The 17,877-nt window shown below is 47.4% G+C and overlaps 1 protein-coding gene across 3 annotated transcripts in view; it reads right to left on the reverse strand.

The window, feature by feature from the left end:
* Positions 1–17,877, reverse strand: part of SLC2A9 (solute carrier family 2 member 9) — a 197,940-nt gene that overhangs the window by 45,965 nt on the left and 134,098 nt on the right. For all 3 annotated transcript variants that reach the window (XM_054484723.2, XM_054484722.2, XM_054484724.2), the window contains 2 exons: positions 15,763–15,864; positions 12,693–12,768 (listed from right to left, as the gene is read on the reverse strand). In XM_054484723.2, coding sequence (XP_054340698.1) covers positions 12,693–12,768; positions 15,763–15,864 — 178 coding nt within the window. The remainder of the gene's footprint in view (positions 1–12,692; positions 12,769–15,762; positions 15,865–17,877) is intronic.

The raw sequence follows: 17,877 nt of genomic DNA on the forward strand, positions 1-17,877 counted from the left end.
CTTTCTCAGAACAGCATTTGCTTGGACTGCTTCTGAGGGGAAAGGTTTTCTGGAGGGTTTTGGCAAAAAAATCATAAGGAACACTGCCATGTTTTCGCATTCAAGTTTCAGGCGATAAGCTCACTAATTAACTCTGCCATAGGCTGCGGGAAAGTGATAAGTAGTAAAACCGAACATGTGAAAATGCAAGGGAGAACGGCTGGAAAAAGGAGACTTTGGAGTTGGGCAGACATGCGTTCAAATCCTGGCTGGGCCACCTAAACTATGTGCCATGAGATGTGGCCCAAGCAGGGCTCCCTGGAGCTGTGGTGTCCTCATGGGGAGAGGAGGGTCTCCTTGCGGATACTTTGTAAGAATTAGGGTGAGTGTGGCCAAGTATCTAGCACTGACCAAGTGCTTAACTTAGGAAGGTTTTTTTGGGGGGTGTGTGGGCTCTTGCTATGTCACCCAGGTTGCAGTACATTGGTGTAATCTTAGCTCATTGCAACCTTCAACTCCTGGACTCAAGAGATCTCCCTATCTTGGCCTCCCAAAGCATTAGGATTATAGGTGCAAGCCACTGTGCCTGGCTTGGAAGATAATATTATTAATTTTAAAAGTTCCCTGGTCTTGAAAAAGCAGAAAGTGCACCATAACCTTGGCAAGCAGCTTGCCCACCCACCATTGTTTGACATTAAGAGTCAGATGGTGGAAATCACTCATTTCCAAAGCCCTGGTACCCTGCATCTACAGCTATGTAGGGGATTAGGAAATACTTTCCTGCCAACTTAGTGGCTATATTCATTTTCTAGGGCTGCTGTCACAAATCACCACAAACATGGGGACTTAAGAGAACAGAAATTTATTCTGTCATTGTTCTGGAGGCAGAAGTCTAAAATCAAAGTGTCAGCAGAGTTGGTTCTCTCTACAGATTCTGAGGAAGAAACCATCCATGCCTCTCTCCTCGCTTCTGGTGCTGCTGGCAATCCTTGGTGTTCCTTTGATTCTAGATGCATCACTCACTCTAATCTCTGCCTCCACCTTCATATGCCCTTCTCCTCCCTGTGTCCTCTCCTTGTCTTATACAGGCACCAGACATTGAATTTAGGGCCCGCCCTAAATCCAGGTTGGCTTCATCTTGTGATCCTTAACTAAGTACATCTGCAAAGACCTTATTTCTAACCAAGGTCACATTCTGAGGTTCTGAGAGAACAAGAATCTTTGGGGGATACTACTCAACCCATTACAGTAGCTAAGAGCACAAACACTGCCAACCCACTGACTTCAGGGGCACCTGCCCCATAAAATCTATGAGTTATGACCTCTCAGAAACTCAGCCCTTCATGTGCAAAGTGGGAATAAGATGGTCTGTCTCCTGGGCTGCCATGAGGATTGAATGAGGTGGATTGCACAGCCACAGGGTTGGTAGATCTGGCCACCAATTCTGGAGGCTTCCATGCTCCAGAAAGTGGCTTGGGCTGGGATGGCTGCTGAGGAATCATTCAGGAAATATGTGGAAATGCTGTCCCTAGGCCTCTTCAGCAGAACCTGGATGAGGTCCCTCCTCATCCAGGGACCTGAGTGGGGGATGTTTCCCCAGGGAAGGGGGTTCTGAAGTGCAGCCATGTAGTTAGAAAGCCCTTAATCTGCTTCATCCCCTCATTTCACTGATGGGGAAACTGAGGCGAGAGAGGGACAGGGACTTGCCGAACTTACTGTAGATTTTGGGAAAGTCACAGCAAGATTCCAAGAGCATCCCAGACCATCTCTCCTGTGAGGTGGGGCAGGTGCAGTGGGATGTGGTACCTCTGTGTCCTGGCCAGGAATGAGGGCTCAGAAATGCCACGAATGAAAGTCACATTGTCAGGTCAAGGTCAATTCATCAAAAAGTAAAGACTGGTAGATGCATTTTTGAATAAAAATATGTTAACAAAAGAAACCCAATCTGTGAATGTGCAGCAATCCCTCTCACTATCTGAACCTTTGCTATCCAGACTCTTGTTTTCCAAATGCAGGAATGAATACATTAGATAAATGTGTTGCTATATCACTTGCTATCCAAATCCTATTTCCTGTTGTATGTATAAATTTCTGGAATAAAATGGATTTGGAAAGGGAAAGATATATATATTCTTATTGTGGATAAAAGTATATTTTATGCCACTTGGCTGAGGCTTCTCTCTGTTTACTAACCTCCAGCTATAACAACAGGGAACTGAAGCAGAAGGAACAACAACAAAAAAAACATTCTACAGAATTCACTATGCAGACACGATGAAGAACTTAGAAACTGATCAAAGCTGTTAGAACCATTCCATTCTATGCACAAAAATGTACAAAATTGTGTTTCTCTATGATTTGACTTTCAGCAATGTGACCTCTCAGTGCATTGACTTTTGATGAATTAACTTTCATTAAGTTGCTTTGTTTTCTTCACAGCTAATAGCTGGAGGGGTGGACCCTTGGAAATGACCATAATATGTTGAGACTGCTGGAATGGTCAAGGTCTTCAACATCCCCCTATAGCCTTCTTGCACCATAGCAATTTGTGTCCTTATTGAACATTCCTCAGAATACTCCAGTTTGAGTGTACCATATGTTCCCAGTGGGGACCCTGACCCATGACTGTTATTGAAGATAAGATCCGTAAGGACAGAGACTCTATGTGTGTGCACATGCATGTGAGTGTGTGTGTTTGTGTGTTTGCTCCTCCATTGCATCTCCAGGCCTAGAAAGAGGCCCACTTTCTAGTAGGCTCTCAGTGATTATTTGTGGAATGGGGGTAAATGAAGGAAAGCCCATAATTCTCATCTCTTGCCTATTCTACAGTTACTGCCTCCGGGCAATTGTGGAATAGCCACAGTTCTTTGCAGCCCCTCCACTGGGAGGGAAAGTCTTTCCCCATCCCTTGAATCTGGGCTGGCTTTGTGACTTCCTTTGGCTGATAGAATGCAGCAGAAATAGTGTGGAGTTACAAGCCCAGGCCTCAGGCAGTTTTGCACACTTCCCCTTCTTCTCTTGCAACTTTGCTACCATCATATAAACAAACCTGGTCTAGTCTGTGGGATAGTGATGGACATGTGGTCAAGTTACCCTTCGCAGTGCCAGACCAATGAGTGAGGCTACTTTGGACTAGCTGGTGCCCAGATGACCTGCCAGCTGGATGTAGATAGGAGGAAATCATCTAGCAGAGATCAAAGAAGCCTGGGCCAGAAGAGCAAAACTGCCACACTGACTAAGTCTTGTGAGCAATAATAACTGGTTGTTGTTTAATCCATGAGACTTGGGTGTTATTTGTTACACAGTGATAGCTAACCGATACAAATTCCTTAGTGATCTTTCTGAATTCACTCTTCCCAAGCCTCTCCCATATTCCACATTTTACCTCTGGTTTATTCCCTCCTCTGCAGACTTTTTAAACACCAGTGTGATAATGCTATGTCCCAGCTCAAAATTCTTTGGTGGCTACCCACTTCCACAAGGACAAAGTTTAATTATTTCAGCCTGTGAGGCCCACAATGATCTGGCAACCACTTTCCCTGCACCCTGATGTCCCCTGAGGCCCCTTTACTCCAGAGCGCCTCTCCAGTTTTACATGTGTCCTAGGCTTCCATTAGCATCCTCTCTGATGTCTGTCCTCTACTCAGACGTTCCTCCTTTTCCCTTTAGCTGGCTACCTCCAGGACCACTTCTAGCTCAAATGGCACTTTTGCTGTTAAAAAAAAATGTGCCCCTTTCTCAAATAAAATATTTTACAAGTTAGTGCATTACTGAATAAACAGAATGATCACACCCGGTGGCCTGGCCAAGACTTGCCAGGGAAGTTCTCCAGACGCCCTCTCTGATGGCAGCAGCCCTGCAGATGTACATGTGTACCCCCACAGCTGTCTGCTTACCCCACCCGTGAGCCAGTGTACACCTAGGCTCTGTCCCCTTCCCACAAAGTGGAGCACCATGCCAGTTTTGGAACCGCGCAGAGGATGAGAATCAGGCCTCTGAGAGTGGGCTAGAAAGGAAGCTCAGAGGCCATCTGGAGAATGGAGTGCACATGTGTGTATGCGCATGTGTGTGAATCAGTATATGTGGACGTTGTGTAATCCCAGCTGTGTGTATGACTGTTCTGCTTGTGGGCTGATGTAGGAGATGGTGCAGTCCTGTTGTGTCAGAACCTGGCTGGGAGACCTCATATCCCCACATCGGCACCCATGTTCTCATAGGTTAGTGTCTGTCTAAGATGGGATGCTGTGTCTTTAGAAATGGCCATAGGTTAGTGTCTGTCTAAGGTGGGATGCTGTGCCTTTAGAAATGGCCATAGGTTAGTGTCTGTCTAAGGTGGGATGCTGTGTCTTTAGAAATGGCCATAGGTTAGTGTCTGTCCAAGATGGGATGCTGTGCCTTTAGAAATGGCTTCTTGTGCAGTGCACACCCTGAGAACCCAAGATGCAGTATGAGCTGACTTTTTGAAGATGAGAAGCCACACCTCAAATGGATGAATAAGGGTGGTTGTTGCAAGTGGGGAAATAGCACATGCAAAGGCTGAGACCATGAAGTGGGGGGGGGGGGCGGGGGGGGGCAGGGGGGCAGCTGCCTGTGGCTCCAGATGGCTGCAGTGCAGGGAGAATGTGGGATAGAGAGGGAGGGCAGGCAGGGCAGGCAGAGCCGACCACGTAGGTCCCGTCAAATGCTGATACGCCCCTGCAGTCTTTCCAGGTGAAAACGATGTGATAAACAGAGGGGTCCCTTTTCCAAGCAAGGTATGTGCTGAGTAAGGCATCTTCCATCAGGACCGCTCCATCCTCTGGGGTGCTCAGACCTTAATTCGCACCTTGATAATGGCAGTGGCCTTACCGCTCCATCTTGTTTGCATCTGTCCACTCCACTTAAACACAAACTCCCCATAGAGGACTTAACTTGGTGCCAGGCACAGAGTCAGGGCATCATGTGATTTTTAAAACTAGAATTGACACATTTTGGCAATGATCTTCTTTTTTTAAAAGGTGAAGCTCTTTTATTTTGCCTCATTTATTAGACTTCCCTGCCACTGCCTTGCGGTTATGCACACAAATAAAATATGCGGCAGGAAACTGCCTCTCTTGTTTTCTTTCTTTCCTTTCACCTAATTTCAACTCCTTGTCAAGTCTTCTTACATCAACCTGTTCCTCACAGAGGCTGCCTCAGGCGGCCTCCTGGCCCTCTCCTGGGAGATCCATCCCTCTTCTTTAATCATGGAGAGCAGGCCAGTGAGTCTCTCCGCCATTCAGCTCTGAGCATCTTCCTGCCACACTTTCCCGGGTGGCTCCCCTGGGGACTCGCTCTTCCCTGTCCACTTAGGAAGATGCAAGATGGTCTCATAGTCTAAGTGGCAGGTTTCCTTAGACAGGTAAGTTCCCTGAGGCTTTAAACCGTACACTGTCAATGTGAGTTTAAATGAAGCTTCTAAACCCTGGCCAATCTTGTGGCTAAAGTCATTGCTAGCCAGCGAGGCCCAGGTGCTGGGTCAACACAGGAGGTTGAAGATGAATTGGGGAAGTGGAGGGCAAGGGCTGACAGGTGATCTGGGATTGGGAGGTGCAGGTGGCCTTCCCTCCAGGGAGTTCCATAGACACTGAGGGGGAACCCAGCATTTAAAGCCCTGGAAATGCAGCATTTCTATAGTCAAAAGAAAGCCACAGTTGCAAACACTTGGAACAGAATCAGGATCATTGCAAAAAGGCTTGGGAGGGCTTAGGAAAAAAAAAAAAAAAAAACAGAGAAGGCTAAGCTTGGTGATTTTGGTTAGCAAAGAACTTCAGGCAGATTTGCGGATGAGTCCAATCTGGCTTATTTGTGTGCATGGGTGGGGAAGAAGGTCAACTTTTCACTCAGATACAATGCTGACATTTACCGTTTCTTCCGGGAAAACAGCTGTTATGGAAAAAGATAACTCGAGAAGCACTGAATCACACCATGAAACGTACAGCTTTCTTGCCCTCATGACCTGCACTTATCATAGTGGCAACGCCCACGAGACCCTTTGCAGGGGCGGCACTGTCCCAGATAACTGCCCTGGGCTGTCTGCTCCAGGCCCCTGGCTGGTGTCTCTGCCTCCAGTTTCTTCTCACTGCAGATCTGCCCTGTGAAATTCATGTACACAGATTCCCCAACAGACCTCTAGGGAGTTCCATAAAACTGCAAATCCTTAGTGCAACCTCCAAGACACTCTGAGATTTGCTTCTAGCTTATCTCCTGACTCTTCCTCTGTGTCTCACCCTGCACTCTGGGGAGTGGTTCCTGACGAGCACTTAGCTGTCATCGGATGAGGCCTGAATATCAGTGTTTGCTTTGGTTTTCTTGAACTTGGCTGCACCTTGGAATCATGCGATGTTAGAAAATGCCAAGCCTGGGTCCTACCCCTCCAAGATTATGGCTTGGTTGGCCTTCAGTGCAGCCTGAGCACCAGGGCTTTAAAAGCTTCCCAGGTGACTGAGCAATGTTTGAGCACCACTGCTCTGGCTCTGGCGGTTTATTTAAGGTTTGTTTAACACGAACTTCTTCCTATATTCTGGCAGTGGCTGCTCTCACTGCCTGGAAATTCCTCCTTCCCTACCTCACAAGCTAGCCCACTCTCCCAAGTTCCAAATTTCAGAGCTGATGAACTATAGCAGGGGTTGACAAATGTTTAAAATAAAAAGTTAGAAAGAAAATACATTAGGCTTTTCAGGCCACATGTGGTCCCTGGCATGCATTCTTTCTTTCCCCCTTTTAAAATGCAAAAGCCATTCTTTGCTTGTGAGTCATATAAAATGGGCCAGGGACCAAATCTGACCTGTGGATGATTGAATTGCCTGTTTTGTGAGGCAGTGAGTTCCCTGTCAATAGATGCAATCAAGCCATGGCTGAAGGAATTCCTGGTAGGGAAACCATGACTAGGACTTAAGCTTCTGATAAATGACTGAACTAGAAAATCTTCACGGTTTTTTCCAAACTTGGGATGCCTTAATTCTAATGCATCTTAGCCCCTGGAAGATTTCCTTATCTGCCAGATGACCTCCCTCCAGCTCTGAAGTCATTCCCATGTCGTGTTCCGCCTCAGTTAATTGTGAAGGTCTGCATGTGTCAGCACAGACTTCATTTCAACACCAAGTGCCATGATTTAGGTGTCTTTGAATTTAAGAGACAAAGGCCAAAGATTGTTTTTGACCTCTGCATTGAGATAATACCTGAAGCAGGAATGGCTGGAACCATGAAAATCAACATGGTTTTAATTCACCCTCAGCCAAGCTGATCTGACAACTAGAAACAAATGACAAAATTATTTATTTCCATGTAGACACAAACAGGACTGATTTATGAGGATCAAGAGTAACCCCATCCTGGGAAGATAAAAACAGAAGCCTCCTCCCCTTATCCTCAATTCTCTGTGTAGGCCATTTCTCCTTGGAATAGTTTTTAATCTTGCAAGTAAATTTCAAAATGGGCATAATTCCACTCAATCTTTAGCAAAGAGCTGAGGTTCTAGGACAAGATGGTGAAGATTTAAATCTAGCATTTGCCTCTTAGCTATGTGATTTGGGAAAAATTATTGGATCATTCTGAATATTGTTTTTTTCATCTATAAGAGGCCAAGGCAGGCGGATCAGGAGGTCAGGAGATCGTGACCATCCTGGCTAACACAGTGAAACCCCATCTCTACTAAAAATACAAAAAAATTAGCCAGGCATGGTGGTGGAAACCTGCAGTCCCAGCTTCTCGGGAGGCTGAGGCAGGAGAATGGTGTGAACCCAGGAGGCGGAGCTTGCAGTGAGCCGAGATTGCACCACTGCACTCCAGCATGGGCAACAGAGCAAGACTCTGTCTCAAAAACAAAAATAAAATTAAAAAAAAAGGATTAGTTTGGGAAGGAAGGATTTAGCAGCTGATCTATAAACCATCTTCTATCCTCTAAGACAGACAGACAGAAACCAGGGAAATAAATGGCATTGTCCACATAAACTTCCTACCCCAACCTCATGATGGTGTTTATTAGCAGAATGATAAGGGAGAGTCCTTATATACCCAATGCTTTTAGTGGGCCTTACCTGGTCTACTTAGATTGTAAGGTTTAGCTATGGGGCTAGCTTGCTGGGAAATATCAGTGTTAGCTGAAAAATTATCTGAGTATAAAATGCAGAAAATAGCTTCTTTCATGGAAGTGATGCATGCATGTCCTTTTTAGAGCTCTCATATGTTAAATCTGGACAACTATGCATCCAAATGTGGCAAAGAAGAACTATCTTTGCAAAGGGAAGCTATCTACACACACACACACACACACACACACACACACACACACACACAGAGATTTGAAAATCTGACTCTATTATCTTATATTCACCTAGTATTTTTGTGAAAACTAAAGCACTTAGAACAGGGCCTGGAATAGAGTAAGTGCTCAGTAAAAGTTATTACCAGAGACTGGATTTGGGGACAGATGTGAATGTGCTATGGAAAGTCCAGGGTAGTGTGTAGAGGTGAATTTCTTATGTTTGTCGTGGAATGAAAAGAGCATAGATTTTTAACACTTGGGTTCACATCCTAGCTCCAACACTCACTAGCTGTTTCTTATCAGGGGAGCCCGTAATCCCTCTGGACTTCAGTTTCTTCATTTGTAGATGGGAGTGGTAATCCTAATTTGCAAGCCCATCTTGCACACTAGGGGTGATGTATGTAAGGCAGCTGGCGCAGTGTCTAAGTTAAAGTTGATGCTAAAGAAAGGCTAGTGGCTGAATGCCATTATGAGTGGAAACTGAGCAAGTGTGACAAGGACTGGGCAAAGAACAGGACAGAGGCTGGGAAGCCCTAAGCCACTGCTTCTGGGTTTAACCAATCACTTTAAGGGTGCCCTGTGGGTTCAGCACCTCCCAGTCCACATCTTAAAGCTTAGTGCCTACTCGGCCCCTTCTATCTGAGTTCCCTGGTCATGATTAAACCACCTGCAAATATGTCCTGAGAACCCTCTAGATCTCAGGCCAGGACTGGGCACTTTAGGGGAGGCTGGTGTGAAAGTGCCAACTCTGCATCCAGGGCTGGCCATGGGACTTGTCATCACCACTGGAATACGAGTGGAGAAGAGGGTGTTACCCCAGGTCAGGGCTCTTAAGAAGCTTTCTGCACAGTCTTTCTCCTTTTCGCCTACTGGATGCAGTAGACCAGAGACACTCGGGGTTGGCAGAGCCACAGCGCAGGAGGAAACTGGGTGCATGTGCTCATCTACCTGGGACAGTAGCCATGGCTGGTTCTATGAGTGAGACATGAATTTCTATTGTGTGAGGCTTCTGTCATTCAGAGACATATTTGTTAGGCAGCTAGCATTACACTGACCGATACATGCTGTTAGTGACTAAGAATTCAGACTGCACATGTAAAACATTCGAGGTGCCTGCTCAGGAGCATGTTACTTTTTTAAACAATTTTTTAAAAAAGAGATGGGCTTTTTTCTCTAGCACCCTGGCTAGAGTGCAGTGCTGCCATCACAGCTCATTGTAACCTAAAAATTCTGAGCTCGAGTGAGCCTTCTGCCTCAGTCTCCTAAATAGCTGGGATTACAGGTACATTCCACTACTACACCTGGCTAGAATTTTTTTTTTTAATTAGTACAGTTGGGCTTGAAGATACAAGACCATTTTTTGGGGGGTTAGCAATTAAGAAGCCGTTGGCCATCTGTGCAACAGTGTATTTGTTTGATGGAGGAAAGTGTGGGAGAATGTACGTGATAACAGACAAACCCTTCAGTTTTGACTTTAAGGTATTAAAAACCTGGTTCTGAGAAATACCATTTGACCCAGAAATCCCATTACTCAGTATATACCCAAAGGAATATAAATCATTCTATTATAAAGACACATGCATGCATATAGTCATTGCAGCACTATTCACAATAGCAAAGACATGGAATCAACCCAAATGCTCACCAATTATAGACTGGATAAAGAAAATGTGGTACATATATACCACGGAATACTATGCAGCCATGAGAAGGAACAAGATCATGTCCTTTGCAGGGACGTGGATGGAGCTGGAAGCCATTATCCTCAGCAAACTAACACAGGAACAGAAAACCAAACACCACATGTTCTCACTCATAAGTGGGAGCTGAATAATGAGAACACATGGACACAGGAAGGGGAACAACACACACTGGGGCCTGTCTGGGGTGGGAGTGGAGGGAAGGAAAGCATCAAGAAAAATAGCTAATGCAGGCTGGTCTTAATACCTTAATTGTTGTCGACAAGTACAGCAAACCACCATGGCACAAGTTTACCTATGTAACAAACCTGCGAGTCCTGCACATGTATCCCGGAACTTAAAATAAAAAAGCAACATGTATCCCATGAAAAAAAATCTGGTTCTATTTTATCTTCCTCCTGCCTCCCCCTGCTCTCCTTTCCCTCCAGCTTGGGACACAACAGGTGCTCAATAAAGGCTTGAGAAATTGATCTGAATGGAATTCAACCTTATACTTGTTCTTTCTCTGAAAAGAATCTTGGTATTAGCTTGACTAATCCTTTTGCTCCATGCAATTGGCTAGTGCCACCTTCATATTTTTCTGATATCATTAAGCCCCAGCTGCCTCTTCCCTGGAGCTCAGGGATACCGCAGGACAAGGGGTCTGCTCTCTCCACTTCTCTCCCCCAAGGTTTGTTTTGAAAAACCCTGCTGCCAGGGCAGGCTCCCGTGTTATGCTGCTCACAAAAGCACACATCTTCCCTGCCAGCCTCTGCTCAGTTATTTTATTCCCTCTCTAAAAAGTACTTGTGGAGCCTTACTATGTCTTCAGCATAGTTCTAGGTTATCAGGATAAGACTGTGAACCACACACCAGGCCCTTTCATGGAGCTTATTTTCTAGCCTGGAGGAGACACACATTAAAGACAGACTGCAGCACACAGGTCGCATGCAGCCCTCTGCCTGCTTTTGTAAATAAAGTTTTATTGGAACACAACCATGCAGTCCATTCATTTACTCGTTATCTATGGCTGTGTCCACACTACCATGGCAGAGGTGGGTAGTTGTGATAGAGAATGCATGGTCTGTGAAACAAAAGTATTTACACCTGGCCCTTTGCAGAAAAAATCTTCCCATGTCTGCGTTAAACAAATAAGTATGCAGGAAACCAACATGCCCGTGAACAGTGCTATGATGGGTGATGAGATAGAGGGTAGGTGTGCATGTGTGTGTGAGTGTATATAGTAAGTGTGTCTGTGCTGGTTTTAGAATAAGTGGCCAGGAGAGGCCTCACTGAGCAGCTGACATCTCAGAGGGGACTTCCACACTAGAGGCAAGCCCCTCTGGGAGCAGAGACTGCTCCTGTCTGGTTTGCTCACCCATGTCCCCAGGCTAGCATAGGGCCACAGGCTGGACACCTCCAGAGCACTGATGTGAAGATGTGGATGTGAGGTTGTGATGCAGATGCCCTGGAGGACTAACACATTTACTCCTCGTGTCCACTGTAAACTACAACACGTGCTGTGTGTTCATCCTCTAATTCGCTGCCCTGCCTGGAGGTGCTTTCTTTTTCCTGCAGCTGTTCTGACCACCCTCATAGCACTGTGTCTGTGTGTGTGTGTGTGTGTGTGTGTGTGTGTGCTGTGTGCATGTATGTGCACCTGATGCCCTCCCCGACCATTCCATGGCCCACCTTGCCATCTTATTATAACATCCCGATGTCCTGAATGGACACTTTCCAACCACCATGAATGCGATAGAACCTGGAATGTAATGGCTCATGAGAATCAGCAACACAAAGGGAGAAACAGAAGTTCAGTTCCCTTTGTTCCGATAGAAACTTACTGTTTGCATCAACCAAGAAACACAACCAAAGAACAGCCATGAACATCATCCCATGAGAGAGCACATGGCTGTGTCAGACCCTGCCCTGAGCCCCCCTTCTCAGTCTGACCTTGGCCTCTGCTGGAGGTCCCTGCTGGAGGTCCCTGCTGGAGGTCCCTGCTGGACGTGGACACAGGGCCAGGGAATGGTAGGGTCCTCAGTTGCATTGCATCCTTGTCGTTGTACAGATGGGGAAACTGAGGCTAACAAAGAGAAGAATTCTTTCCTACTGACCCATGGCTAGGAAACAGCAGGGCTAGAAGTGAGTCCCAGGTAAACTGAGGCTGGGATACTCCAGCTACACACTCACGCAGGTACCATGTAAGCTGGTGGTTGGGGCCTGGGCCTGGCAGTCAGGCCACTCCACCTACTCACTCATGCAAGTCACCTTCCATCTCTGTCTTCTTTGGAACTGTCCTGAGCCTTAAATGAGCTCACACAGGTCAAGTTCTTAGCCAAGTATAACACAAAATCAATGATCAATATGTCTTAGACATGATTATTGCCACATCTTTCACCATAGACCGTAACTGCTTAGGCACAGACTGTGACTCGGTTGTCTTTGATTCATCACAAACCAGTGTCACCTCTGGCTCAGAGCCCTCCCGCGTGTGAACTGCTCTCGCTGTGTGGTGGGAAATTATCTCCCACTCATCTTCAGGTGAGTCCATTTTCACCTTCTGTCGGGTAGACTGCAGACAGTCGGCTACATTTAAACTGGGCCAAAAGAAAGGCAGCAGACACACATCCCCAGTCAGGCTTTGCTTATTCTGGGCTCTGGGCTCCTCATCTGTATGAGGAGAGCCCCCCAGCTTGGTGATGCCAAGAGCCCCTGGGCGGGGCAGTGAGGAGGGAGGAGTGCCTTACCTGGCCCACTGCAGAAAGAGGCGATGATGGCCAGAATGCCCACGACACTCAGGTAGGGGACCCAGGGGGCGCGGTCCTGGGAGAGAACAGGGAGTGTTCAGGTGAGGAGGTGATGGTGTGTCCAGAGGACCTGAGTTCCCACCCCAGCTCCTCCTGCATCCATCTGTGTGACCTTGGACAGGTCACTTGATGTCCCCAAGCCCCAGCTTCAGCATCTATAACATGGGAACAATGATAACCCTTCAGTCATTCCATCTGCTTATTTTATAGCCATGATGAAATCAGATGAAGCCTGTGATGAGTTTGACATAGTCCTGGCATACAGGAAGTGGTAAATAAATCAATAACTCACATTGATTGAGGGCTTAGTTGGCAGCAGGCAATATGAGCAATTTTCACAGCTTTATCACATTTTAAAAAGTTCATCATTCTCAGCAAACTGACACAAGAACAGAAAATCAAACACCGCATGTCTCACTCATAAGTGGGAGTTGAACAATGAGAACACATGGACACAGGGAGGGGAACATCACACACCGGGGCCTGTTGGTGGGGTGGGGGACTGGAGGAGGGATAGCATTAGGAGAAACACCTAATGTAGATGATGGGTTGATAGGTGCAGCAAACCACCATGGCACATGTATACCTATGTAACAAACCTGCACGTTCGGCACATGTATCCCAGAACTTCATATATATATATATATATATATATATATATATATATATATATATATGAATGTTTCCTCATATACATTTTAAAGGCTTCTATATTTTGTTTAAAAGAAGTTATCTTAGTTCTGGTATTGTTATATAAAGGACCTTATTTGTACCCCTGCCATCTTGCAAGGTGTGAGATGCGTTAATTCATTTCATGGAATGTGTCTGGAGAAGCTGTCATTCATCTGGGGGTTGGGTGGCTTGGTGCTGGTTGCAAAAGGATATTTTGGGATTGCTCCTGCTCTAGCAGACTGGACGGCTGAGCATTAGAGCACAGTGTCACCGGTTCTGAGTGTGTGGGGGTGCCAGGGCTGCCCCAGGAGAGGTCACCTGACTTGAAGGGAAGGTAAGAGCCTGCGCTCACCTCTGTAGGCTGAGCCAGAGTCAGCCCAGTGGGAAAGGAAAGGAAAGAGGTTCCAGGAGGGGGTTCAGCATACACAAGGGCACAGAATCCTGAGAGGGCACCATGCGGGGGTGAGCTGCAAACAGTCTGGAGTGGAGGGCGAGGGGTACAGAGGGCAGACAGAGGAATGGGGAACTCCTTCCTTCCCCTTGTTCTGTGTCCAAATCCACTAGCTCTAGGGGTTGAGAGGGGCTTTGTGGACTCTTGCACACTGTATGGCTTGTTTCTGTACCAAGTCACTCACTCACTAATTCAGCTGATTGATCTGAGCTGCCCCTGGGTGCCAGGCACTGGGATGGGAGGTGGAAATGCAGATATGGTTCACTCATGGCCCTGGCCCTACACAACTCACTCTATTGGGAGAGAGACATGCGTCAACAGTGAAAGTCAATGGTCTATGGTAAGTGATCTCACAGGGTTCCCCCTTGGGGCTTATGGGAACACAGGAGAGGGCACCTCACCCAGACTTGGAAGCAAGGGGAGGCTTCCTGCAGGAAGAGGTGTCCAGGAATGTCCAAGGCCTCCTGAGTCCAGAAAGCAAGGAGAAGCTAGCCCAGCACAGAAGAGCCCTAGGAGAGGAAACTGCCAGGCCCCTTGAGGAGCTGCTGGGGGCAGGGGGTGGGGCACTGAGGGAGACAAGGGTGGCCAAGCCAGGAACAGCTCTGAAACCTTGTGAAGTGAGGCTTAGATAGGGTTCGTGGGCTTCAGGCTTTCCTTTTAAACTTCTGACACAAGTTTCAGAAAGATGATGGCCCGGAACATCGCCCAACTGGCTTCCTGAGAACTTCGAAGGACAAAGATGCTGGAGCTTGGGACAGCTTGGGCCTGGCTGTCAGGAAGAAACTGCATCTGCCAGCACATTGTCCCTGAAGGCAATGCGTCCACCTCCTGCCGGTCAGCATGCTTGCCAGCCCCACCTCTTCAAAGGGCACCCATCAGCCACCACCATGCTAATAGTGCCTTTTTCTAGAAACATTTGGGCCACTAAGACATTTGACAGGTGATCAAAACATGCACCTATCAATTTCCAGATGCATTTTTGAAAAATGCAAAGATTAATCAATTGCTGCAACCTTGCTTCATGCTTCCCATGGCACCAAGACAAGTTGGAGATACTGAGGCAGTGTTCAGTTAATGCAAGCTGCCCTGAGCCATGCAGGGGGCAGAAACCCAGGATCCGGGGATCCAATCACAGCTTGCCACCTTTTGGTGGTGTAACCTTGGGAAGCTTATTTATTTATATTTATCCCCCAGTTTCCTTATCTCCATAAAAGAAAAAAACACCGATGTTGTAAGGATGAAGTACATCATCACCCCTCCTCCTACATGGACATCCACTGAGTGCTTGTTCCAAGTGCTTTCAGTGCATTTTCTCATTTCATCCCATAACACCCCTGGATGAAGGGACGACTGTTCCATTTTAGAGATGAGGCCCAGAGAGGAGCTGACTTGCTAAAGTTTCATTACAAGTAAGGAAAAGCCGAGATCCACACAGGCTGTCTGCCTCCAGAGCCACTGTTCCTAAAATTGTGACAACTGCGGAAGTGGCTGATATGCAGCACCTGGCACTCATGCTGGGAGATGACAGCTGGAAGGGGCATCTTAGGGTTGTCTAGTGCAAGCTCTTCAAGCTCTTCTATTCCATAGATGGGTGAACTGAGGCTCAGAGAGGGAAAGTGTCTTGCCCAAGATCACCGGCTCATCAGCGGGAGTGACAGGACCAGAAGTCAGGTCTCTCATCTCTCATCTCCCAGTCCAAGGACCCCTCACCAAACTCTCTTCACTGAGACCCTAAGCAGCTCCAGAGATGAGATGCCCCCGGGGAGAGCTTTATCAAAAGTGTTCTTGGTAGAAGTATGAACCCACAAATCAAAGGCCCCAAAATGATGAAGCCAGAAGCCAGCCCCATGCTTATCTCCCTCAAATGTGACAAGCACATCGTCTCACCTGCAGGGTCAGTGTGATGGTGAGGGTCCCAAAGAAGAGGGCCATCAGCCCAAAGCCACCAATGAGGAGGGGTCTCCGTCCCAGGTGCTCAATGACCAAACCCTAGTCCAGGGTAAAAGAGAGAGAGAGAGAGCTATTATTTCATTTCTAACCACAACAGGGGAATGTGGCACTGGGAACTGGCAATGGCATCATGATTAAAAACCGGCTTTGACCCTGAGACAGTTGGGCCACCTTCTTTATGGCCACAGCCCTGAAGCAATGCTCTTTATGAGAAAGGAAAAAGTGAGGGAGAGAAAGTCACAATTCTTGAGCACCTACAGCATTAATAATGAGCACTTTCCTTCTAATATTCCTTGCTAGGGTGGACTCCTCCAACAGGGTGTTTGGGAGAAGGAACTGGATGGATATGGTCACCACAGCCCTTCTCCTCTTTCAGAGGCAGCCTGCATGGAAGGCGACTCCTCTGTGTCTCCATGTTGTGGGTTTCATAGGGGTAGGCACCCACAGCGGGGCACAGGGGTGTGAGCAGGCAGAGAAGCCCATGTCGTTTTCCAGTCTGCCTGTGTCTGGGGGAGTCAAGTTCATTGTGGGATGTGATGTGGGGAGTCCCTGGGGAAGTCCCTAAAGCTGTGTCCTCCAAGCCAGCTTCCCTCAGCCTAGGACTGTCACTGACCTCCATCTGGCTGGCCCCTGTGCCCCTTGTCCACTCGGTCAGGAAACAGCTGCCAATGACTGAAAGAGTAATTGTAGCCGAATGTCAGAGACAGGAAAACCTGGGTTTATATTCTGGCTTTACTACTTTCCAGATGTATGAACTTTGGCATGTGACTTCACTTCCCAAAGCCCCAGGGCCTTTATCTGTGACAAGAGAATCAAAATATCCTTCAACAAGAGTGTCTGGAGTGGAAGGGTGTGTTAAATAAGAGACTGCACTCAACACACAGGTTAGGTACTCGGATTATGTGAGGTATCCTCCTCTCATGCTCCATATCACAAAAAGAGAACACTGAGGGTCAGAGAGGTGAGATAACAGCAGACACCACAGAGCAAGCAGGTGAGAGAGGGCCAGAAATCGAGCCCAGAGTGACTCAGAATCCATGGCTTTTCTCAATGAGGCAATCAGGTGAGGCTTCCTGGAGGAGGCAGTAGCAGGCAGAGATGTGGAGAGCTTGTTAGGCAGAGGGATTAGTAGCGGAAAAGGTTTTGAGGCTGGATGGTCCCCATCACAACAGTCATTTGGCTTGGACAAGGGGAAGCAGTGATGCTGCTGAGGGCCATGAAGCCAGAGCACACATGGCTCCTGCCTGCCAGCTTCAGGTGATGGTGCAAAGGTCACAGTACTGAGAAACAGTTGCAACTCTGCCCCAAAGCCTCAGGGTTTCTCCACAATGGAGCCCAGCTGCAGGGACCCCAGTGCCCTCTGTTCCTCTTTCCTCATATCCTGCTCCTTAGAGGAGGGCAGGTGAGAAGCCATCTAGGCAATGGGCATTCTCCCCCCAAGCTTAGCATGGGCTGTTGTTCTGCTTGGCAGAGCCGTCACTGAGGGGTGAGTGACAGCTGCCTGTCCGAAGGGCATAGCCCTGTGGGTCAGCTGAGCACCCCGGCCATGTAGTGCTGCCTGGGGCCATGGACCTCTCAGTCACCTAGGCATGAATGTTGAGGGGAACGGAGGGTGCTGGCCCAGAAAGTCAGAGGCCTGGGAGGAAAACGTGCCTGGCTGATGACCACGTGTCTCTAAAAGCATCCAAGACTTCTGGTCAGAAATGCCTTTCTCCTGGTTGCTTAGGGAAGAAGGGCAGACTCACGCCTCTAAACTTGGCCTCCTAGAAACCTGGCCCAATGGAACAGAGCACAGATGACATCCAGGGGCACATAAGTCTGAAGATGGGCGATCTGAGCTCAATTCCTGGCTTTGCCACTTAGCCTTCTTTGCACCCAGGACAGGTTATTCAGCTTTTCCAAGTCTCAGTTTCCCCACCTGGAAAATGAGAATGATGATACCATTTTTGCAGGGTAGCTGTGAGATAAAGGGAAAGAACTCACGGTGCGTGAAACAGACTCATGAACAAAAGAGGTTGCCAACAAATGGCAGAAAATATATTATTCATTTTA

This window comes from Pongo pygmaeus, chromosome 3 (assembly GCF_028885625.2).
Source record: "Pongo pygmaeus isolate AG05252 chromosome 3, NHGRI_mPonPyg2-v2.0_pri, whole genome shotgun sequence".
Taxonomy (NCBI): domain Eukaryota; kingdom Metazoa; phylum Chordata; class Mammalia; order Primates; family Hominidae; genus Pongo; species Pongo pygmaeus.